At 42.0% G+C, this 19,527-nt stretch overlaps 1 protein-coding gene across 1 annotated transcript in view; it reads left to right on the forward strand.

Moving 5' to 3' along the window:
• Positions 1 to 19,527, forward strand: part of IGF2BP3 (insulin like growth factor 2 mRNA binding protein 3) — a gene marked incomplete at its 3' end in the record, with an annotated part of 144,972 nt that overhangs the window by 112,691 nt on the left and 12,754 nt on the right. Inside the window, exons 6-10 of the mRNA XM_081243701.1 lie at positions 6,338 to 6,619; positions 11,088 to 11,222; positions 12,507 to 12,629; positions 15,199 to 15,334; positions 16,860 to 16,985. Of these exons, the coding sequence (XP_081099827.1) occupies positions 6,338 to 6,619; positions 11,088 to 11,222; positions 12,507 to 12,629; positions 15,199 to 15,334; positions 16,860 to 16,985 (802 nt within the window). The remainder of the gene's footprint in view (positions 1 to 6,337; positions 6,620 to 11,087; positions 11,223 to 12,506; positions 12,630 to 15,198; positions 15,335 to 16,859; positions 16,986 to 19,527) is intronic.

Here is a 19,527-nt window from a genome sequence, read left to right on the forward strand (position 1 = left end):
ATGCCATGGAATGGACTTCCTGTTGCCACTTCTCTAGCTGTGGCTCTGGTCAAGTTAAACTGTCTTAATTCAACCCTATGTGTAAAATGGGAAGGTGGTAAGAGTTCCTAAGTTAGCAACTATTACACATGTTCCCAACGTTTTTCACTGCTGTTGATAACACCCCGTTATTGTACAGGATACTTCATTTCAGATGACTGGCCACTGACCCTCAGGAGTTAGGGACCTAGTTCAAAAGCCTCTTTTTAAGCTCTATGAATGACACTTTTAAGAGGATTCTTCAATAAGGCTATGTCTCTAAGAATTTAACATGGAAATTCCTGCCACCTTGTGGCTAAGAAAAAATCAAAAGTTAACAGTGCCAATATTACTAGGAAATGCATGCATTTGCTTTAATCTCAAGCCTCAAATTACTAATTTACTAAAATAATACATGAGTAAAAATAATGAAAACTTAAAAAATAAATTATTAAAACCAGGAGTATGGGGCTTCCCTGGTGGTGCAGTGGTTAAGAATCCACCTGCCAATACAGGGGACACGGGTTCGAGCCCTGGTCTGGGACGATCCCACATGCTGCAGAGCAACTAAGCCCGTGTGCCACAACTACTGAAGCCCGCATGCCTAGAGCCCGTGCTCCGCCATGAGAGAGACCACAACGAAGAGTAGCCCCTGCTCTCTACAACTAGAGAAAGCCCGTGTACAGCAATGAAGACCCAACGCAGCCAAACATAAATAAATAAATTTTTAAAAATAAATTTAAAATATGAATTTAAAAAAAGATCAAAGAACTTTATTAAAAAACAAAAAAACAGGAGTATGTATTTAGTGTTTCTTGTTCCTGGAAGCAAGAGAGACTTGGGTCTCTGGAATACCTATTCCTTCCATCTTCCACGGATGCTCAGATAACAAAGACAGTATTCATTGGAAGATTTGTAATGGGTGACAAATAACCCTTCAGAATTTGTAGGTATTTAGTTCTCTTTTTTTAGGGTTCTTTTTTCTTTTCTTTTTTTGTAGTTGGGGCTGTTTATTATCTGAGGAGCTTTTTCTAAAGATAAATTTGGCATTTTATTTTATTTTTTATTTTTTAAAATTGACGTGTAGTTGATATAACAATGCTGTGTTAATTTCTGCTGTACAGCAAAGTGACTCAGTTTTATATATATATATTCTTTTTTATATTCTTTTCCATTATAGTTTATCCCAGGACATTGAATATAGTTCCCTGTGCTATACAGTAGGACCTTGTTGTCCAGGGGGTTCTTATTTCTGGTGTGTGTTTTTTTTTTGTTGGGGAATAGGGATATAGTTTATATATTGAAGCTATTATTGCATATCTTTTCATATCAGCTTGAAGATTTGTATTGGGTACACACAGAAGTGTTTGAAACAACTTGGCTGATGGCTAAAGGGAGAATATTTACCCTTAAGCTTTGAAAATTATGTAAATAGAAGATTTATTCTGGAAAAAGAAACAATAGAGCAGGTAGTGAGACAAAGAAATTTGTTGCCCGTTTTGCCATTCAGAGATAACCACTGTGAAATTTGCCATCAAGTTTGTTAGACTTTGTCCATGCATTACAACTTTTAAAATGCTAAAGATCATTCTGTAGAGTTGTGCAGGTTGTCTTTGCATTAGCTATATTTATACTATTAGTAATCTCTATCTGGTATTTCATCCCTACCACAGTCTATGTAGCTAAGTCCTCTACTGGGCATCTAGGTTGTTTGCAGTTTTTTTTGCCTTTAGAACTAGTTTAGTAATGAAGTCTTTTGTAGGTAAATATATGGGCTTTGTCCATAATTGTTTCCTTAAGATGCATCCCTGCAGTGGTATTATCAGGCTTTTGGTAATTATTGCTGAATTGTATGTCTCAGCCTCTTATTCTTGGTACAAGGAGAAAATGGAATGGTATGACTTTTCAATAATGGCTAAGCCTCATTTTGTTAGGATCTATGAGATATACCCAGCAGTGAGGTCTAGGAATAAGAAAAAGAGATTTTAGACATGGAATTTAGAGTTGAAAGGGACCATAAATCTAGGCTAATGCCAAACAACAAAATGACTTTTCCAGGGTTCCATGGCTACTTAGTCTTCAAGCTGGGCTAGAATTTGGGTCTCTTTTTCACTGCTCAGCTCTGTATGTGTGTACCATTGGATAAATTTAACTTCTCTGGGTCTCATTTCTTCTTACTCTCTCATCCTTGAGATAAACTACTTATTCTTTCTCTCAAGGCCCTTTCAGTCCTACACTGTGATCTATCCCAATAAACTTAGCAATGTAATTAAGAGCTACCAGCTAGCAAAACTACTCACCATCTTCTGAGAATGACTCTTAAAATTGCATCAGAGCAGAGTCAAGTAATGATGAGAAACAGCATCCTGAGTAATACACATGTGGGGTAAACATCCTTGAGTTCTGTTGAGCTGAACGCATATGTTTTGAGTAATTATGATGACAATTGTTGATCACACGTCTTGCATGTACAGTAGGATTGGTGAAAATACTATTAAGGTTTCCCCTGAACTCAGCAGACCACCAAATGGTATAGCTGAATATTAAGCTTTGTGCATAGAAAGGTTATAGTGGTTGACTTAAAATTCAGAAACTTGGAATCTTCAGTCATGAGAAAGTCATTGCTTGCAGTTAAGTTACTCCTGTACCTTCAGCCAGCTGTGTCCAGGTTTGGAGCACTGTGGGCTGAGGGGTTGGGAACCCTGCTTCCTTGGCAGTAGCAGTGGGATATACACAGTACGTGCTGTCTGCTCTCTGACAGGAGCAGCCTGAGCTTAGAGCCTCTGGGACCCAGACTGCGCACTGGGTCCTGGAGCCCTGTGCTATCTGACCTCCCAAGTGAGAGAACCTTTTCTTTTCCCCTCCAAGAAATCTTGTTAAAGCAGCACAGTGACGTTTGGAATTACAGTTTATGCCAATTTGAGAGAGCTGTTTCTTGGGACACACATGACCTTATCTGGATAGCCCCAGAATACATAAAAGGATCTGGTGACTTACATGTTTATCTCTGTTTATTCCCATGGAGAAGGACGTCTGTCTGCCTGCCTCTCTCACTCAAGAAAGAAGCTAATTACTTTTTTTGGTAACATTACTGACTTAATTCCAGAATCAAACTTTACTTACCCTCTTCTGAAGCTGGCAGTACTCAATTTTATAGTGGGAAAGGAAGTTACGATGGACTGTATTGCCTTTTATGCCTGTAGGTATAGTTGATTCCTACATTGGGCTTGGCTTTCTTTATGTCTCTGAAAGAACCTTCAATGATCTGTTTCTTTGGGCTTTTAAAGGTTTAAAGTTGCTTTGAATGGGGAATTCCTTGGTGGTCCAGTGGTTAGGACTCTGTGCTTTCACTGCTGAGGGCACTGGTTCGATCCCTGGCTGGGGGACTAAGATGCCACAAGCGGCCTAGGGTAGGCAAAAAAAAAAAAAAAAAAAAAGTTACTTTGAACGAATATCTAATTGGTTGAAACTTCTGTAATTCCAACTTCCTGTAATAAATATACATCATTGATATTAATAAAATCTCTCAGCTGTTGTCTTCCTTTAGAAATAGCCAAAATATTTTAGGGCCCTTAATCTACATATTCCTTAAGAAAAAAGAGGAGAGGGAAGAAGCAAGGGAACATGTGTTAACTTAAGGTTCTTGTATCAGGGCATTGGTAAAACAAGTTTTGCTGTGTGCCTGCAATCACCTGTGAAGCTTATGAAAAGAATGCCATCTTTAGCTACTTTTTAAAAATTGAAGTATAGTTGATTTACAATGTTGTGTTAACTTCTGCTGTATAGCAAAGTGATTCAGTTATATATACATTAGAAAAGAATGCCCTCTGATACAAAAATCACGTGGAAATATCCCAAGATGTATTGTATTTGGAAAAAAAGCAAGTCACAAGACTATGTATATCATGATCTCAGTTACGCTTTTAAAGAGGGTACTGAACACATACACACCTGTGTGAACATATGGAAAGAACTGGTCCGTTTGCAGAAGTTATCACAGTTAACAGTTACTCTGGGAAGGGTCTTGGAGGGTTGGTGATGGTGACAGAAATATCTTGATACTTTGTTTTCTTGTATGATTAGGATCTTTTCTAATAAGAGTTCATTCGTGTGCAAGGCACTGTAGGACAGTGATGGAACAGGGGATTGGAGTGAGAAAGGGCAGGATTCTGGGTCCTAAGAACATTGGTATGCCTTGTCTGGTTGCTTGGGTCTGCCGTGCAGTTTCATGGTTTTGGTACCCTTTTTGGTGCTGGGACTATCTCCCCCCGCCACCCTCTCCATCCAAGTCAAAAATGGAAAGATCTCCAGATAAGGAAAGCAGTATGTGAACCAGAAATGATCATTCTGAGCAACTAGACAGAGAGCATTTCATGCCTGTGTTTCTTCCCTGCCTGAATTGAACTCGGGGCCCACTGGAGCACCATCTGAGCAAAGAATCTGAGTAAACCTAGAGAAAGTGTGACGCCTTTTTTTTTTTAATTTTGTTGTGCACTGGGAGTGTGTATTATTAGGATTATGTCTGTGTGTGCTTTTGAAACCTTGGTGATATCGTCTGTCCACTTTTTACTGAGTTTTTCACTTTTAGAATAGGTAGGTAAGCTAGAACACAACAGTTTGGATGACTGTTGTAAACAAGGTAAGTAAAAGATGCCAGACCTGAGAGATTACATGTCTACTCATATATATTTATATAGAAATTTAAACAGGCAAAATTAATCTATGGTGTGAGAAGCCTAGGGGAGGGGCAGTTACTGGAAGAAGGTACTGGTTGGTGGGGCTCCTGGGACACTGGTGTGTCTTAGTTCTGCATCTGGATATGCATGTTCACCTTGTGAAAATTCATTGAGATGTATGCTTAAGATTGGGTACTTTTCCATAATAAGCTTCAAAAATGAAAAACAAAACAAAAGTAAACTCTCAAAATAGATGAATGGATGCATGGATGGATGGACGGTTAGATAGGTGAGGTAGAAAACAGCTTCATTTGGTTTTTCTGGCCCACTACCACCCCTGTCTCTCTGCCCCAAATGAAATCATAAACTCCACAAGGGCAAGACTGCTTACTCCCTTGGGGACTGGCTCATAATAGGTATTGAGAATTTATAGTGATTGATTAACTGAGTATTAAATCCTACCCATCTCCGTTGAGTAGCTTAGAGATTTTTGTCCTTTGATTCTTTTTTTCTTTTTTTTTTTAAAAATATTTATTTGGCTGCACTGCGTCTTAGTTGCAGCATGTGGGATCTAGTTCCCTGACCAGGAATCAAACCCGGGCCTCGTGCATTGGGAGCGTGGAGCCTTTTTTTTTTTTCTTTTTTTAAGATGTTGGGGGTAGGAGTTTATTAATTAATTTATTTATTTTTGCTGTGCTGGGTCTTCGTTTCTGTGCGAGGGCTTTCTCTAGTTGTGGCAAGCGGGGGCCACTCTTCATCGCGGTGCGCGGGTCTCTCACTATTGCGGCCTCTCTTGTTACGGAGCACAGGCTCCAGATGCGCAGCCTCAGTAGTTGTGGCTCATGGGCCTAATTGCTCCGTGGCATGTGGGATCCTCCCAGACCAGGGCTCGAGCCCGTGTCCCCTGCATTTGCAGGCAGATTCTCAACCACTGCGCCACCGGGGAAGCCCGGGAGCGTGGAGTCTTAATCACTGGACCACCAGGGAAGTGTCCATGTCCTTTGATTCTTAAAATATTTTAAATATTTGTATTTAAGAGGTTGAAGTAAGGGAGGTGTATATTCGTTACATCCTTTCCATTCTGATTTGGAAAAACTGGCCAGGATGAGGACTGCCCACTCCTCTCTTGCTGTGCCGGTGCTCATAGGCTGTTACTGACCTTATGAGTAATAGCTTAGTCAAGAGTGGGGGTTTTTTTTTTGTTTTTCTTTTTTGTTTGTTTGTTTCTTTGTTTTGTTTTGAGTTTTTTTTGGCTGCACCATGCGGCTTGTGGTATCTTAGTTCCCCAACCAGGGACTGAACTCAGGCTCTCAGCAGTGAGAGCACCGAGTCCTAACCACTGGACCACCAGGGAATTCCCTAGTCAGGGTTCGGCAAAGTGTTTTTTTTACTTTATTGGTAGATGGCAAATATGTTCCCTTTGGAAACTTGTTGGTCTTTCCTATGTGTCCTTCAAAGGAAAAGTGCAGGTTGTGGCGGGGTGGGGAGTGTTATGTGTTCTGGGTTTGCTACTTCTTCAGTGGCTTTATTCAGAAGTTTTAGAGCCAGTAATCCTGAGTGGATTAGGTGGGTATTGCTTTGCTGAAAGGTTTGTTTTATAGCTCGGTTCCTCTTCCCACCCCCTGCTCCTTGTCAACTTTCAGAGCGTTAGACAAACTGAATGGATTCCAGCTGGAGAACTTCACACTGAAAGTGGCCTACATCCCTGACGAAATGGCTGCCCAGCAGAACCCCTCGCAGCAGCCCCGAGGTCGCCGTGGGTTTGGGCAGAGGGGCTCATCGCGGCAGGGGTCTCCAGGATCCATGTCCAAGCAGAAACCGTGCGACTTGCCTCTACGTCTGCTGGTTCCCACCCAATTCGTTGGAGCCATTATAGGAAAAGAAGGTGCTACCATTCGGAACATTACGAAACAGACCCAGTCTAAGTGAGTATTCCTGAGTGTGGGCGAGGCCTTCATGCTTTCCCCTTTGGATCTTAATAACAGAGTGGGTTGTCTTGGTACTTTGTGTCCTTCTGAACATGGTAATGATCCCTTCTTGTATGGTACTTGGGAATCCAGAAAATCTTTGTGATTTGATATCCTTTTTATTTTTAATAATAAATATAAATGTATTTGTTTATTTATGGTTGCAGTGGGTTGCTCGTGGGCTTTCTCTAGTTGCGGCGAGCGGGAGCTACTCTTCGTTGTGGTGCGCGGGCTTCTCATTGCGGTGGCTTGTCTTGGTGTGGAGCGCGGGCTTCAGTAGTTGTGGCTGGAGAGCTCTAGAGCGCAGGCTCAGTAGTTGTGGTGCGCGGGCTTAGTTGCTCCGCGGCATGTGGGATCTTCCTGGACCAGGGTTCGAACCCGTGTCCCCTGCATCGGCAGGCGGATTCTTATCCACCGCGCCACCAGGGAATTCCCGTGTTCATTTCATATAAACCTGGGGCTAAACCTTAATCTCAAAGGGAACTTCAGATTTTCACATATGAATGGAAAACAAATGATACTTAATCCACTCCTGATGAGGGAGGCCCTGATAAATGAAAGGGCAGCTTCTAGGTTCTCTGCTCCCCCATCTCCACTCTGACCTTCAGTGATAACTGCCTTCGGTGCTTTTGGAAGTAATTTTCTGGGTCCAATACAGAGATAGTTTTTCAGTCTTGCTTTACTTCAGTGAAGAATCATTCAGCTATGGTCCATAGTTATCCTGTGTTTAAGCCATGTAGTTAGAATGGTTGTTTCTTTAGGCTTTTGTTTGATAGTTTTAATTTGCAGATTTTAAGGAATTAGAAGATTCTCCATCAAACCTTGGCGCTAACTTTTTAGGAGTAGAAAGCAGGAGCTATTTGTTTTTATTTACCACTGTAGCCCCAGTGGTGGGCATGTTGCCTTATATGTAGGTGGGTCTCATATTTGTCAAATGAGTGAAATAACTCTATGTGAATTATATTTAATGCGCTTAAAATATATCTAAGGTACTTTCTCAATTTTGAAGCTCCAGTGATTATATATTCATTGTTTTGCTTTAGTAACCATCCTGTTTGCTTTAGTAACCATCCTGTTATGCTGTAGTGAAGATTTTGACCCAAAGAAACTTGGTAATGAACTCTGTCCTTACCCTTAGTTATGTAAATTGCTACCAGGCACACCTCTGGGACAGCTGCTGCCATATTTCCTGAAGAACTGTGGATGTATTAGGGAGAAGAGGCTGTGTGTACAAATCTCTCTTGTGTCATTCTATAGGAAAGGGTAGGGAAATGGCCCCTGGGCCAGCTACAGAGATGACTGTGGATCATTTTGCTTTTTAAATTTAGTAAGAAAAATTATTATTTTGTGTGGTTCAAGGAGTTAAGCAGTCTTTTTCAGAAAGTGTGACTGTACCTTGTGCTGTGTATATCTTGCCTATGTGTTTGTTCCAACAGGCTTAAGAGGCTATCCATGTTCATCACAGGCACCATGCCTGCCTTGAGCTGGCTGACTCATTTCTCACGCAGAAACAAACGAACTGTGTCTACTGGTGGTTGCTACCCACTCCCCTGTGGAGTGACATCTGGTCCTGCCTTCCCCTGCTTTGAAGCAGGAGTTGCTGGGTGCTGGTTACCTTTGTGCAAACTCAGTGGCTTTGACTTCATAATGTAGAGTGTGGGGAAGACAAGTGAACCATAGCCTAATCGGTTTTCATCTTAAATTTGCCTGGTTTTAATATTAAAATTTAAGGGCTTCTTGCTTCCCTTGATGCCCCATTACCTGCAGAAACTGATCATTCAGTGGTTTACCTTCCTTGTCACATGGCAGATTAAAGTTGTTCCTTTTAAAGCTACTCATTTCCTTGTAGGGGGAAAGAGCTTCTGTGATTTAAATTTCACTGTTTGTTTTATTTAAGCAGGAAGATGGAGGATGGAGAGGGAAGGGAAGCAATTTTTGTTGCATCCGATGATTCACTTGCAGCTCTGCCAGCGGATTTAATTAGCTCTTGCCCCTGAAACTAGTCATTATCAGATCTTCTATTTCTGGAATGGCCTCGCAGGGCTACCCTAATCTGTAAAGCAACATCACCTTCTCTCAGACCTCAGAGTTTAGTCATCCTTAACACAGTGAGCAGGTGAAAGTAAACCGGGAGGAGGGAGATTAACATGTTACCTACTAGAAGAGAGACAATACTTACAGTGATGGGGGATTGAAACCAGTGACTGGAAAGATGGTTCCTGAGATCAGAACTGTTATCTAAGATACTTTTTTAATTGGTTATTTCTAGATATCCCTTATTGGTTTCACTTCTACATTGCCCTAATATTTAGTTACAGATTTTAATTCTGAGATAAATCTTCAGTTTTCAATCAGACATTTAGGAAAATGAAATCCAGGCCTTGATTTTATTGGCAGGATGAAGTGGTACTTCTCATGACCGTGAGTTACACAGCTCTTCATCTAGTGTTTGAGTGGCCAAGGAAACTCACCAGTACTTAATTTTCCCTGAACACATTTTTTTTTTTGATAGTTGATTTTCTTTCTTGTACTTTTTAAACAGAAGACTTATTTTTGTATTTAATTCAAAACGTACAAGTATGTACATTAAAAAAATAAAAACAAAGAGCTAATCTTCATCTAACCCCCAAGGTGACCATTGTTAAGTTGGGGATAAGTCTTTACAGGACTCGTTCCTTGGACCTACTAACATGTGTAGCTTTAAATGAGAAATCATACCATGGTATGTATTGCATTTTTTTCCACATAAGATCAAGGACCTCTAACTATGTTGGCACCTGTAATTTAACCCCATGGTTTCGAACAGCTGTATAGTATGGATGTAGTGTTATTTAACTGTTTCTTCCTGAGAGGTATTTCAAAGGTGATTCCAACTTTCTTTCTGTTACAAATAGTGCTGCAGTGAACATTCCCGCACTAGTGACTTTCAAGCAGTGTTGGTCCCCTCTGTGGACGTTCGGCAGTGTTTGGAGACATTCTTGTTTGTCACATCTGGATGAGAGGGGTTGCTGCTGGCATCCAGTGGGCAGAGGCCAGGATGCTGCTGGACCCTACAAGGCACGAGACGGCCTCCACAGCAAAGCACTAGTCTGATCCGAAAGGTCAATACTGCAAAGGGTGAAAAACACCCGTCTTGGCCCATGTATGAGACTACATCTGTAGAAGGCGTTACGAGAAGTAGGATTCTTAGGTCAAAAAATCATAAGCAGGGCTTCCCTGGTGGCGCAGTGGTTGAGAGTCCGCCTGCCGATGCAGGGGACGCGGGTTTGTGCCCCAGTCCGGGAAGATCCCACATGCCGCGGAGCGGCTGGGCCCGTGAGCCATGGCCGCTGAGCCTGCGCGTCCGGAGCCTGAGCTCCGCAACGGGAGAAGCCACAACAGTGAGAGGCCCGCGTACCGCAAAAAAAAAAAAAAAAAAAAGATCATAAGCAGCTCAGCTCTGATAGGTCCTGGCGGTTTGCTCTGTACTCTGCACCGAACCAGAAGGGTGGCCATGCCCAGATGCGCATCCTCTTGCCAGCAATTGATTTCATCCATTAACATGCTCGCAGGCCTAGAAGAAAATGACACCTTGTTTTAATGACCAGTGAGGTGGAACATCATCTTGTGTTTATTGACCATTTGCTTTTCTTTGAAGTGGAATTGCCACCTCTTTGGGTTCCATTCCCATCATCACTATTGGTTATGCACTTTCCCCTCTCAAGGAGGCAAAACGTAGAAAGAGCCCTGCCAGAGGAAACAGGAGCGAAATCCCCACGCGTGACGGGTGGTGGACATACAGTATAGAATCAGGAGTTCCACCTGGCTTGTGGAATTCCAGCTCCAGTCCTCTTGGCTTGTGTTCCCGTCCCCCTTGGTTTTAGAGCAGAAGAAAGCCTTTTGTTTGAACCCAGGCTCTCGGATGTGAGATGTTTGACCTGTGGCACCTAAAAGGAAAATTAAGCACATTCAGCTTGGGCAGAATGAAAAGATGCCCCTGCGTGAGCAAAGAGAGGGGAGTACTCCTGGAATTAAATTAAAATTGGTCTAGGGCTTCCCTGGTGGCACAGTGGTTGAGAGTCTGCCTGCCGATGCAGGGGACACGGGTTCGTGCCCCGGTCCGGGAAGATCCCACATGCTGTGGAGCGGCTGGGCCCGTGAGCCATGGCTGCTGAGCCTGTGCGTCCGGAGCCTGTGCTCCGCAGTGGGAGAGGCCACAATAGTGAGAGGCCTGCGTACCGCAAAAAAAAAAAAAAAAAAAAAAAAAAAAAAAAAAAAATTGGTCTCATCCGTGGTGACAGCTTATCGAGACTTGATGCTTTTGAGGGGAGTGAGTCATCCACTCTTTGCCCGGAAGTGCTGTGACTTCAAAGTTGGTAATTACAGACTCTATTGTGAATACATGCTTACAGCTCTTGTTTTCCTCTCTCTTTGTGCCCACCGGAAGAATTGATGTCCATCGTAAAGAGAATGCAGGTGCTGCTGAGAAGTCAATTACTATTCTCTCTACCCCTGAGGGCACTTCTGCGGCTTGTAAGTCTATTCTGGAGATTATGCATAAAGAAGCTCAAGATATAAAATTGTGAGTAAAGAGGATTACCCCGTGAGGAGGTTGATATTTACACTGTCTTATTTTGGAACTCTGTGACACAGTTCTTGGGAATTGCCAACAAAGAAAGAGAAATACTGTCCCAAAGAGCGACAGAGGGTTGGCACTGTTGATTTTGTTATACAGCATAAGTCTTTTAAATACTTTGTTTTCATTCATGTTTGGATATGTTGTGAGTGGTGTAATGGAGAAAGTCTAGCTGTAAAAGAAGGCAGCTGGGTGTCACAGGAAGCTCACCTAAGGTCCAAGAAGTATCCCCAGGATTTACCCAAAGCAGGGACCCCAAATCCTCACTCCTTCACGTGGGGCTCGTTGGAGCTCTGTCCATGTCTGCCCAGCCTACCCTGCGGCAGCAGGGAATATGGAGGTGGGGAAATCCCTACTCTTGGGCTACGGTAAACTGGAGATTGATTGGAGCGTTTCAGGTTGAAACTCTAAATATCTTTTGCACAGGAACCTTGAGCAGAGGTTGGGTTCTCTGCTGCTTGTAGCGTCCAGCACAGTGGTGTGCTGAAAGTAGGATCCAGAGTAAGATGCTGGACTTAGCTTGGGGACCTAATGACTAGCATTTAATTTGTAGGGACCTTTGAAATATATTTTAATTATAAGGTATTATATGTTGCTGTATTATAAGATTAACATTCTTTTTTAGTACAGAGAAAAGTAAAGAAAAAGCCCACCATTCAGATAACCCCAATGACATTTTAAACAATGCTACGTATATGACTTGGAAATTCAGAAAGGTACAAAATGAAAAGTGAAAGCCGTCCCTTCTTGCTCTTATACTCTTCCCCCAAGGTGTAACTACTGTTGAGTTTCTTCTGTTTCCCTCTATAAGTTGTGCATGTTACCCCCAGGAGTGTGTTTTAAAATTATTCTGAAATCACACTGGTTTGAAGTTGTACATGGTGTTCTGGTACTCAGGGTTTCAGAATATGGGTTTGAGTAAGGTGTTTTCAAAGGGCTAACAGAATCCATTTTGGGAAGACATTCCCTGAGATGAATAAAAGAAAACTTTTAAAAATTAACTCCTATCCAAATACTTGTCAGTGTTTTTTCACCCCCTCTATTCATGCATTGCTAGAATGTAGGCTAATGGTCAGCAAGCTTTAAACTATACCTAGCAGAATTCTTCCTATATGGTAGGTAGGAAGTAAATGTTTAATGAATGAATATTGTCTTTTTACCCTACGGTAGGTTTACTTACCCTGATTTGATGGCCTTTTTTTTTTGGTTTGTTTTTTTCTTTCTTTACAGCACAGAAGAGATTCCCTTGAAGATTTTAGCCCATAATAACTTTGTAGGACGTCTTATTGGTAAGGAAGGAAGAAACCTTAAAAAAATTGAGCAAGACACAGACACTAAAATCACAATATCTCCGTAAGTGCTGGCTTGCTTTCTTTTGAATCAGAAAACTTTCACACACCGTTTCTAAGCTGTAGGTTATATATTAAGCATTTTACAACTCTTGGAGCTGGCCTGTACCACCATACTTATACTTCATTTCTCAAACTGAGTCTACGGCCTGCTGTTTCTAACTCATAGTGAAAGTATTATCTGTTCCCACTAAAAAGGCAGGATGCACTAAATACTTTACATTCATATTTCCTAGCTGAAGTCTTGGTCAGGTTTTCTGGCATATACTCCCAAAGTTGGAATATATAACCCAGTGTATTATGCATTGCTGTGTAACAAATTATCCCAACACTGGACCGCTGACGACAAGGGTAAGCATTGACTGCTCACCTAATTTCTGTGGGTCAGGAATTCAGGAACAGCTTGACTGGGTGGTTCTGTTTGGGGATCTCTTGATGTTGCTGAGAAGTTGATGCCGGCTCTTGGAGTGAGGCCTCAGCTCCTCACCTCTTGGGCCTCTCCACAGGGCTGTTTGCGTGTCTTAAAGACACGGCAGCTCTCTTCCCTCAGAGTGAATGATCTAGGAAAGAGCAAGACGGAAGCGGCAATGTCTTTTATAACATAGCCTCGGAAGTCACACTTTTTTTTTTTTTTTTTTTTGCGGTACGTGGGCCTCTCACTGTTGTGGCCTCTCCCGTTGCGGAGCACAGGCTCCGGACGCGCAGGCTCAGCGACCATGGCTCATGGGCCCAGCCGCTCCGCGGCATGTGGGATCTTCCAGGACCGGGGCACGAACCCGTGTTGCCTGCATCGGCAGGTGGACTCTTAACCACTGCGCCACCAGGGAAGCCCATGAAGTCACACTTTTTACCATTTTTCTATTGTTGACATGTTGGCTCTGGTTAGTGTGGGAGGAGACTGCCCATCCCTAGGGAGTGGGGATTTGGAGGCTGGCCCCCATGCCTAGGGCCATGAATGCCCTGAAATTATATGGAAAGGCCTTTGTCTTCTGAGGGTGACTTTCCTTCATTTCCTTCAGAGTACCCCAAAAAGTCGAAGAATAGTAGAGAAAGACTGGGGCAATATGTTCACGTAGTAAGAAGTTTTCAAAGAAGGGGGTGGAAAGGAAGTGGGAGAGTTGTGCTTTGTGGGAAAGAAAGGAAAAAACGCAAAGTGGTAAAAATAACAAATGATCCTACCCTGTCTTGAATTTTATGCTCAGAAAGGGGAGGGTTTTAATAGAAAATAATCTTAAAATCTATTCTGGAAGCAACTATTTTAAAAATTGTAACAAAATGCTTGGCAGGGGAGAGGTGGGTTGAGCCTGGAGATGAGACATATACTTGTTTAAGTAGTCTAAGACAAATCATCTTCATTGTGTAGATGTCTGTATTTTTAGTGAGTTTAGGAAGAAGTTAAGGAAAAATATCCTATTCATCTGGCTCAAGTCTAGCTTGAGACATTTTGCTAGTAGTGAAAATGAGAATTTTTTTTTTTTTTGCGGTACACGGGCCTCTCACTGTTGTGGCCTCTCCCACTGCGGAGCACAGGCTCCGGACGCGCAGGCTCAGCGACCATGGCTCATGGGCCCAGCCGCTCCGCGGCATGTGGGATCTTCCCAGACCGGGACACGAACCCGCGTCCCCTGCATCGGCAGGCGGACTCTCAACCACTGCGCCACCAGGGAAGCCCGAAAATGAGAATTTTAACCCTAGGAATATGAAGGGGAGCTGTCTCAATATTCTATATCCTTTCCATCCGTATATTTAGTCTTATTTCCATGGTAAGTATCTCCCACTGGTTTCCCTTCAAGGCTGTTGACTGGCTCAGGCTTAGGTGGTCTCAGATGTCACCTGACTGGATTTTGAAACTTCAACAGGAGCTGAGTCAAGCAGGGAGTTTCTGAATATTGCTGTTGCATTCTAACTTTTTAGTTGTCTAAATGGTCATCGAGGGACTATTTTTAAAATTTAGTCAAAATGGATTGATTTGTATTTATTTCCTGAATTATTATTTCCTACGTCAATCTAAATTCCAAAATTACCGTCAAAAGTAAGTTTAGACACGTGAATTCTGGCTTGCCCTTTTGGAATATTTCTGTGCTTATTCCTTGCTTGGCGACCCAGAAAATGCAATTGCATGAGAATGCCAGTTAACACCTTGAATTGGTCAGTGCAGACTAGGAACATACTTATTAAAGGTTATGTTCATTTGGTTCTTGGTTTCCACTAAAACTGTAGATTTCCTCCGATCATTTTCTTTACATTTCACTGTTAAATTGTGAAAATAGTTCACCTTAAGTGGTCAAGAAGTGCACTCTGTTTAAAACATGGACTTAATCGAACTGTGTACACTCAGCGATGTTTATTGAGAAGGTGGGAGGGGCAGTATTTTCTTCTCTCATGCAGTTTTACAATTCTTGGAGTCATGTCTTTTGGGGCTTACTCATCTTGCATCATGTCTAACCACCCACTTTCACATATTGCCAGCCTCCACAGTTGGGTTTTAATTGCCATCTGTGGCTGGGCTATTGCTTACTGTCTTCCTCCTATAATTTCCAGTCTTTTTCTTTCCCCTCTGTTTCAATCTGCAGGTTGCAGGAACTGACGCTGTACAATCCAGAGCGCACCATTACGGTTAAAGGCAGTGTGGAAACATGTGCCAAAGCCGAGGAAGAGATAATGAAGAAAATCAGGGAGTCTTATGAAAATGATATTGCTTCCATGAATGTTAGTTTTAATATGAAGGAAACGTCTTTATTTTGATGAACCATCAAAAGATGTTTTCAGTTGCATTAACGTTGATTCCTTTAAGGGTGTCATTGTTAGATGTGGTTTCTAATTGATTTTTAGCACCACGGTGAGTGCCCTGGGATAGTTGGGAAGACGCAGACTTTGACATCAGGCTTGGCTATCTCTGTGATTTTGGCCAACTTTGAGCCTTAGCCTCCTTACCTGTGAGGTAAGGCTAACACCTCCCTGAAGAAGGTTAGTCTCTCCCATATACCATGTGAGCTGGAGGGAGATGATAGTATTATAGGGTGTGGGCGTTAGAGGCTGTGAACTGGCTTTGAATCCCAGCTCAGCCATTCATGAGCTGTACCTCTGTCCTCTTGGACAACTTAGTTGGTCTCTCTGAGCACCAGTTTCCTCATCTGTAAAATGGGGCTACTGCCTACATGGCATGCTTACTAGGATTATAATAGATACAGTGCATATAAAAGCTACTGTTATGAATACAAATTTAAAATTTGGTTACTCATAAACCTTGGAGATAACAGAGTTTCAAATGACAAAACAATCTGTGTAGTGCAAGTGCATTGCTGACATTCCTTAGTGGATGGAATGGTGCAGAAAATGCAGCATTTCCAAAGTCTATCTTGGATTTTCAAGTAAATGATTAAAAAACAGTTCCTCAGTTGGGCCTGTCATCTGAAACATTACACCTAAAAGAAGGGAAAATGTAAACATGCTATTACCTTTGTGAGGAGAGCCTGGAATGCTAATCATGTTACCCCCACATGACCGCTGCCTACCTACCTTCCTTCACATTATCACTGCTCATCCAAATGTTTCAGAGTCGCCCGGGGGTCAATTCAGCCCCACAGGCCTTTAACAAAGATTCTTGAGTGTGCTCAAGTCTGAACTCTGTAGTCCCCACCTTATTTCCTTAACCCTTATCAAATTAAGCCAAAACAAAATCCCATTTCTGGCTCCTGGATCCATTCCAAAGATAGGTTTAATTGTAGAAGACATGGGGATGGGACCTGATTTCCAAAGGGCTTGATTTTGTTTTGGGTCTTTAGACTCATGACTGCCAAATTTTTTCCGTGGCGTAAAGATCTCTTAATATCTGCTATTTGGTTTTCTCTTCAATGAACAAATCTTGTTTGCTTGTTTCTTCAATTAATGCAAGATTTTCAGTCTCTATTTACTGTGTGCCCAGAGTGTACGGATTACATATATGTCTGAGCGCTGTGAGCTGGTCGTAAAGGCAAGAAAGCTGTGTTCCCTGCTTTGAGGAACCTAGCATGGCTTCAGGTCAAAGAGGAGGCAGACGGCACGTGGATTTTAAAATATCAAGAATTATAAACAGACATAACCTACATACTCAAGTATAATCACATGGAACATCTGCTTTGTTCTAAAATTTGAGTCATAAAACGAGGTCACAGTCTGGATATTATCACATATAAATGCTCACTTACACTTGATCTTGTAATTGTAAAATGAAGGGACCTTTTTACCATTGCAGCTTCAAGCACATTTAATTCCTGGATTAAATCTGAATGCCTTGGGTCTGTTCCCACCCACTTCAGGGATGCCACCTCCCACCTCAGGGCCCCCTTCAGCTATGACTCCTCCTTACCCACAGTTTGAGGTAAGACAATGTGCCTTGGCTTTCTTTATGGTTGAGGGGGATGAAGTCAAGGGGACACAGTCAGACTTTGTTGCCCTCGAGTAGTGTGACATTAAATGCTAATTGGGAAAAATCTTAATGTGAAACCTGGTCCCTGTGTGATCTCTCATCAGTTAGGAGCCAGCACAGGCTTTTCAATTCTTGTCACTAGAACCTTCTTATCTTTGCAGAGTAGACCCGTGAGTTATTTCTTTTGAAGTTCTTGAGTAGTAGGGTTGTTAATGTATGTTTTCAGATATCAAAGGAAAAGTTTGAGACTTTGAGGAGGGGGAAAGAGGTTAGTTGTTTTTAAATGTTGAAGGAAAGGATTTTTAAAAGGCTTCCTTCATCTTGAACTTTACCTGAAAGTTTACTGCTTTGAAAGGTCAGTAGAGACTAGACACGTTTTCCACTTTGAATGTTTGTACTTATTAAACAGCTCAGGCAGTCGTGCCCACAAATCTGTTGTGCATGTGTGTGTTTGTGTGCAAACGTTAAACAGCTTTTATTTGTTTTGTAAACAGGTGGATTATTAAGAAATAATCCTTATTTTTATATTTGCTTTTTAAGAGTAGCATTTTTCCTGAGGTCAGAAATAGGAGACCAGTGATAGTATGAAAATATGTGCAGCCTAGCAGACACGTATACAATAATTTTTTTTGAAAGAAGTGCACAATTCAGTTGCATCAACAATAATGACTGGAGGTAGACACTCATGTGAAATAAAGTTCACATTCTAGGATCTTCCTTCATGAATTTGTTTTTACATCTCTCCCTTCCTGTTTGGCTCTCGTATCACATAAAGTTGTGAGTGGTACCTGCTACACCAAATTTAGGGAAATGTCCAGGGAGAAAAGGTGGGGGACTCCATTCTCTCAGTGCCTAGAATACATGTAGAGTAAAATGCAACTGGAGTTCTACAGAGAACACAGATCGCTGAGATTGTTCATGTTTTTTATCCCCATGAGAATGAGAATTTCCTTTGCCTGTTCTTGAAGCTGCCAGGCTGTCAGGTGTGCTTAGCTTTTGCCATGGGCTTGCAGTGTGTGTGTTTCTGCCTTTGCTGTCGGTGACGTTTGCATCTTCCCCTGCCCCTCATCTGCCACTTCAAACCTCTTTGGGTAAAAACCATGTAACAAAGCCCATTAATCTAAAGATAGACATCAGGATTTCATATCAAGTGTGAACAGATTGATGATGTGTTTTATAAAGCTTTGCACCGCAGCTAAAGGTGATGTGAAGTGGCTGAGGTGTTTGTACCTTGGTGCTAAAGGGGAGGGGTGTAAAGAGAGAAGAGCCAGTTCTGTTTGTGTTAGTCTCCTCTTCCTCGCTCTGGGTTTCTTTTCTTACCCACGCAGTGAAGAAACCGAGATAAATGAATTATCTCTAAGGACTCTTCTTTCAGGTCAAACATTACTAGTTTTTACAGAGTTCGATTTTGTTTCTTACAAATTGAAAGTTTGCAGCAACCTGCGTTGAGCAAATCTATTGGTGCCATTTTCCCAATAGCATTATTTTTAATTAGGTATGTACATTTTTTAGACATAATGCTACTGCACACTTAATAGACGACAGTTATATACAGTATAAACATAACTTATATGCACTGGGAAACAAAAAACTTTGTGCGACTCACTTTATTGTGACACTCGCTTTAATGCAGTGGTCTGGAACTGAACCTGCAGTGTCGCTGAGGTATGCCTGTATTTAAAAACTGGGTTAGAGAATTAAAGGTTGGCAGGGGTTTTGCTCTCAGCACTCTATGATACTCCTCCATTGCATTTACAGCTGCTGATGAGAAGCCTACTGTTCTGCAGAAGCTCTCACAGAGAAGTCAGGTTACTCACTAAGATAGTCTCTTTATCCTTGATTCCTGTAGGTTAGCAGCAAATCTCTGCTTTTACTTTAAATATATATTGCCTGGCAAGGAGTAGGTTTTCATGACTAAATGGTTCAGAGACTATTTTCATGTATTGCTTCCTCTTTTAGAGTTTCATTTTTTTTCTACACGTGTTTTCTCACTTCTGCTTTGTAACATGAAAGTAGAATTGATGCATCCTGTCTTTGGATAAATCCCTTGTCGCTGTTCTAGTCCAGAATTTTGCCCATTGCCTCCTCCTAAAACATACTCTTCTTCCTGGAACCTGCCAGGTTGATTTTTTCCCATAGAGCCAAAGAGTGGGTTCTTCCAACAGACAAAAGTCTCTACTTCCTGCCTGGCAGCTGGCTTACGCAGTACTTCATTGGCAAACTTCAAGTTTATAAATGACAGGAAATGCTCCTTTCAGAAATGCTCAAACAGTAGGGAAGAGGCGTTTGGCAGCTAGTGAGCAGAGTAAGAGCTGGAATTGGCATCGCACACAACAACATCCATAGCTGGATGGTCTCGGCAGCTTGCGTTGGGGTTGGGAGATGTTAGTTCAGGCGCCGTTGTCTCCATAATTCTGATAGCGTCCTCGGAGTCTCCCCAGGTCTCTAGAACAATAGTGTAATCTGAAAATTGCTAACTTGGCTGCTTATGGAA

This window comes from Mesoplodon bidens (assembly GCF_964165515.1).
Source record: "Mesoplodon bidens genome assembly, chromosome: 9".
NCBI lineage: Eukaryota > Metazoa > Chordata > Mammalia > Artiodactyla > Ziphiidae > Mesoplodon > Mesoplodon bidens.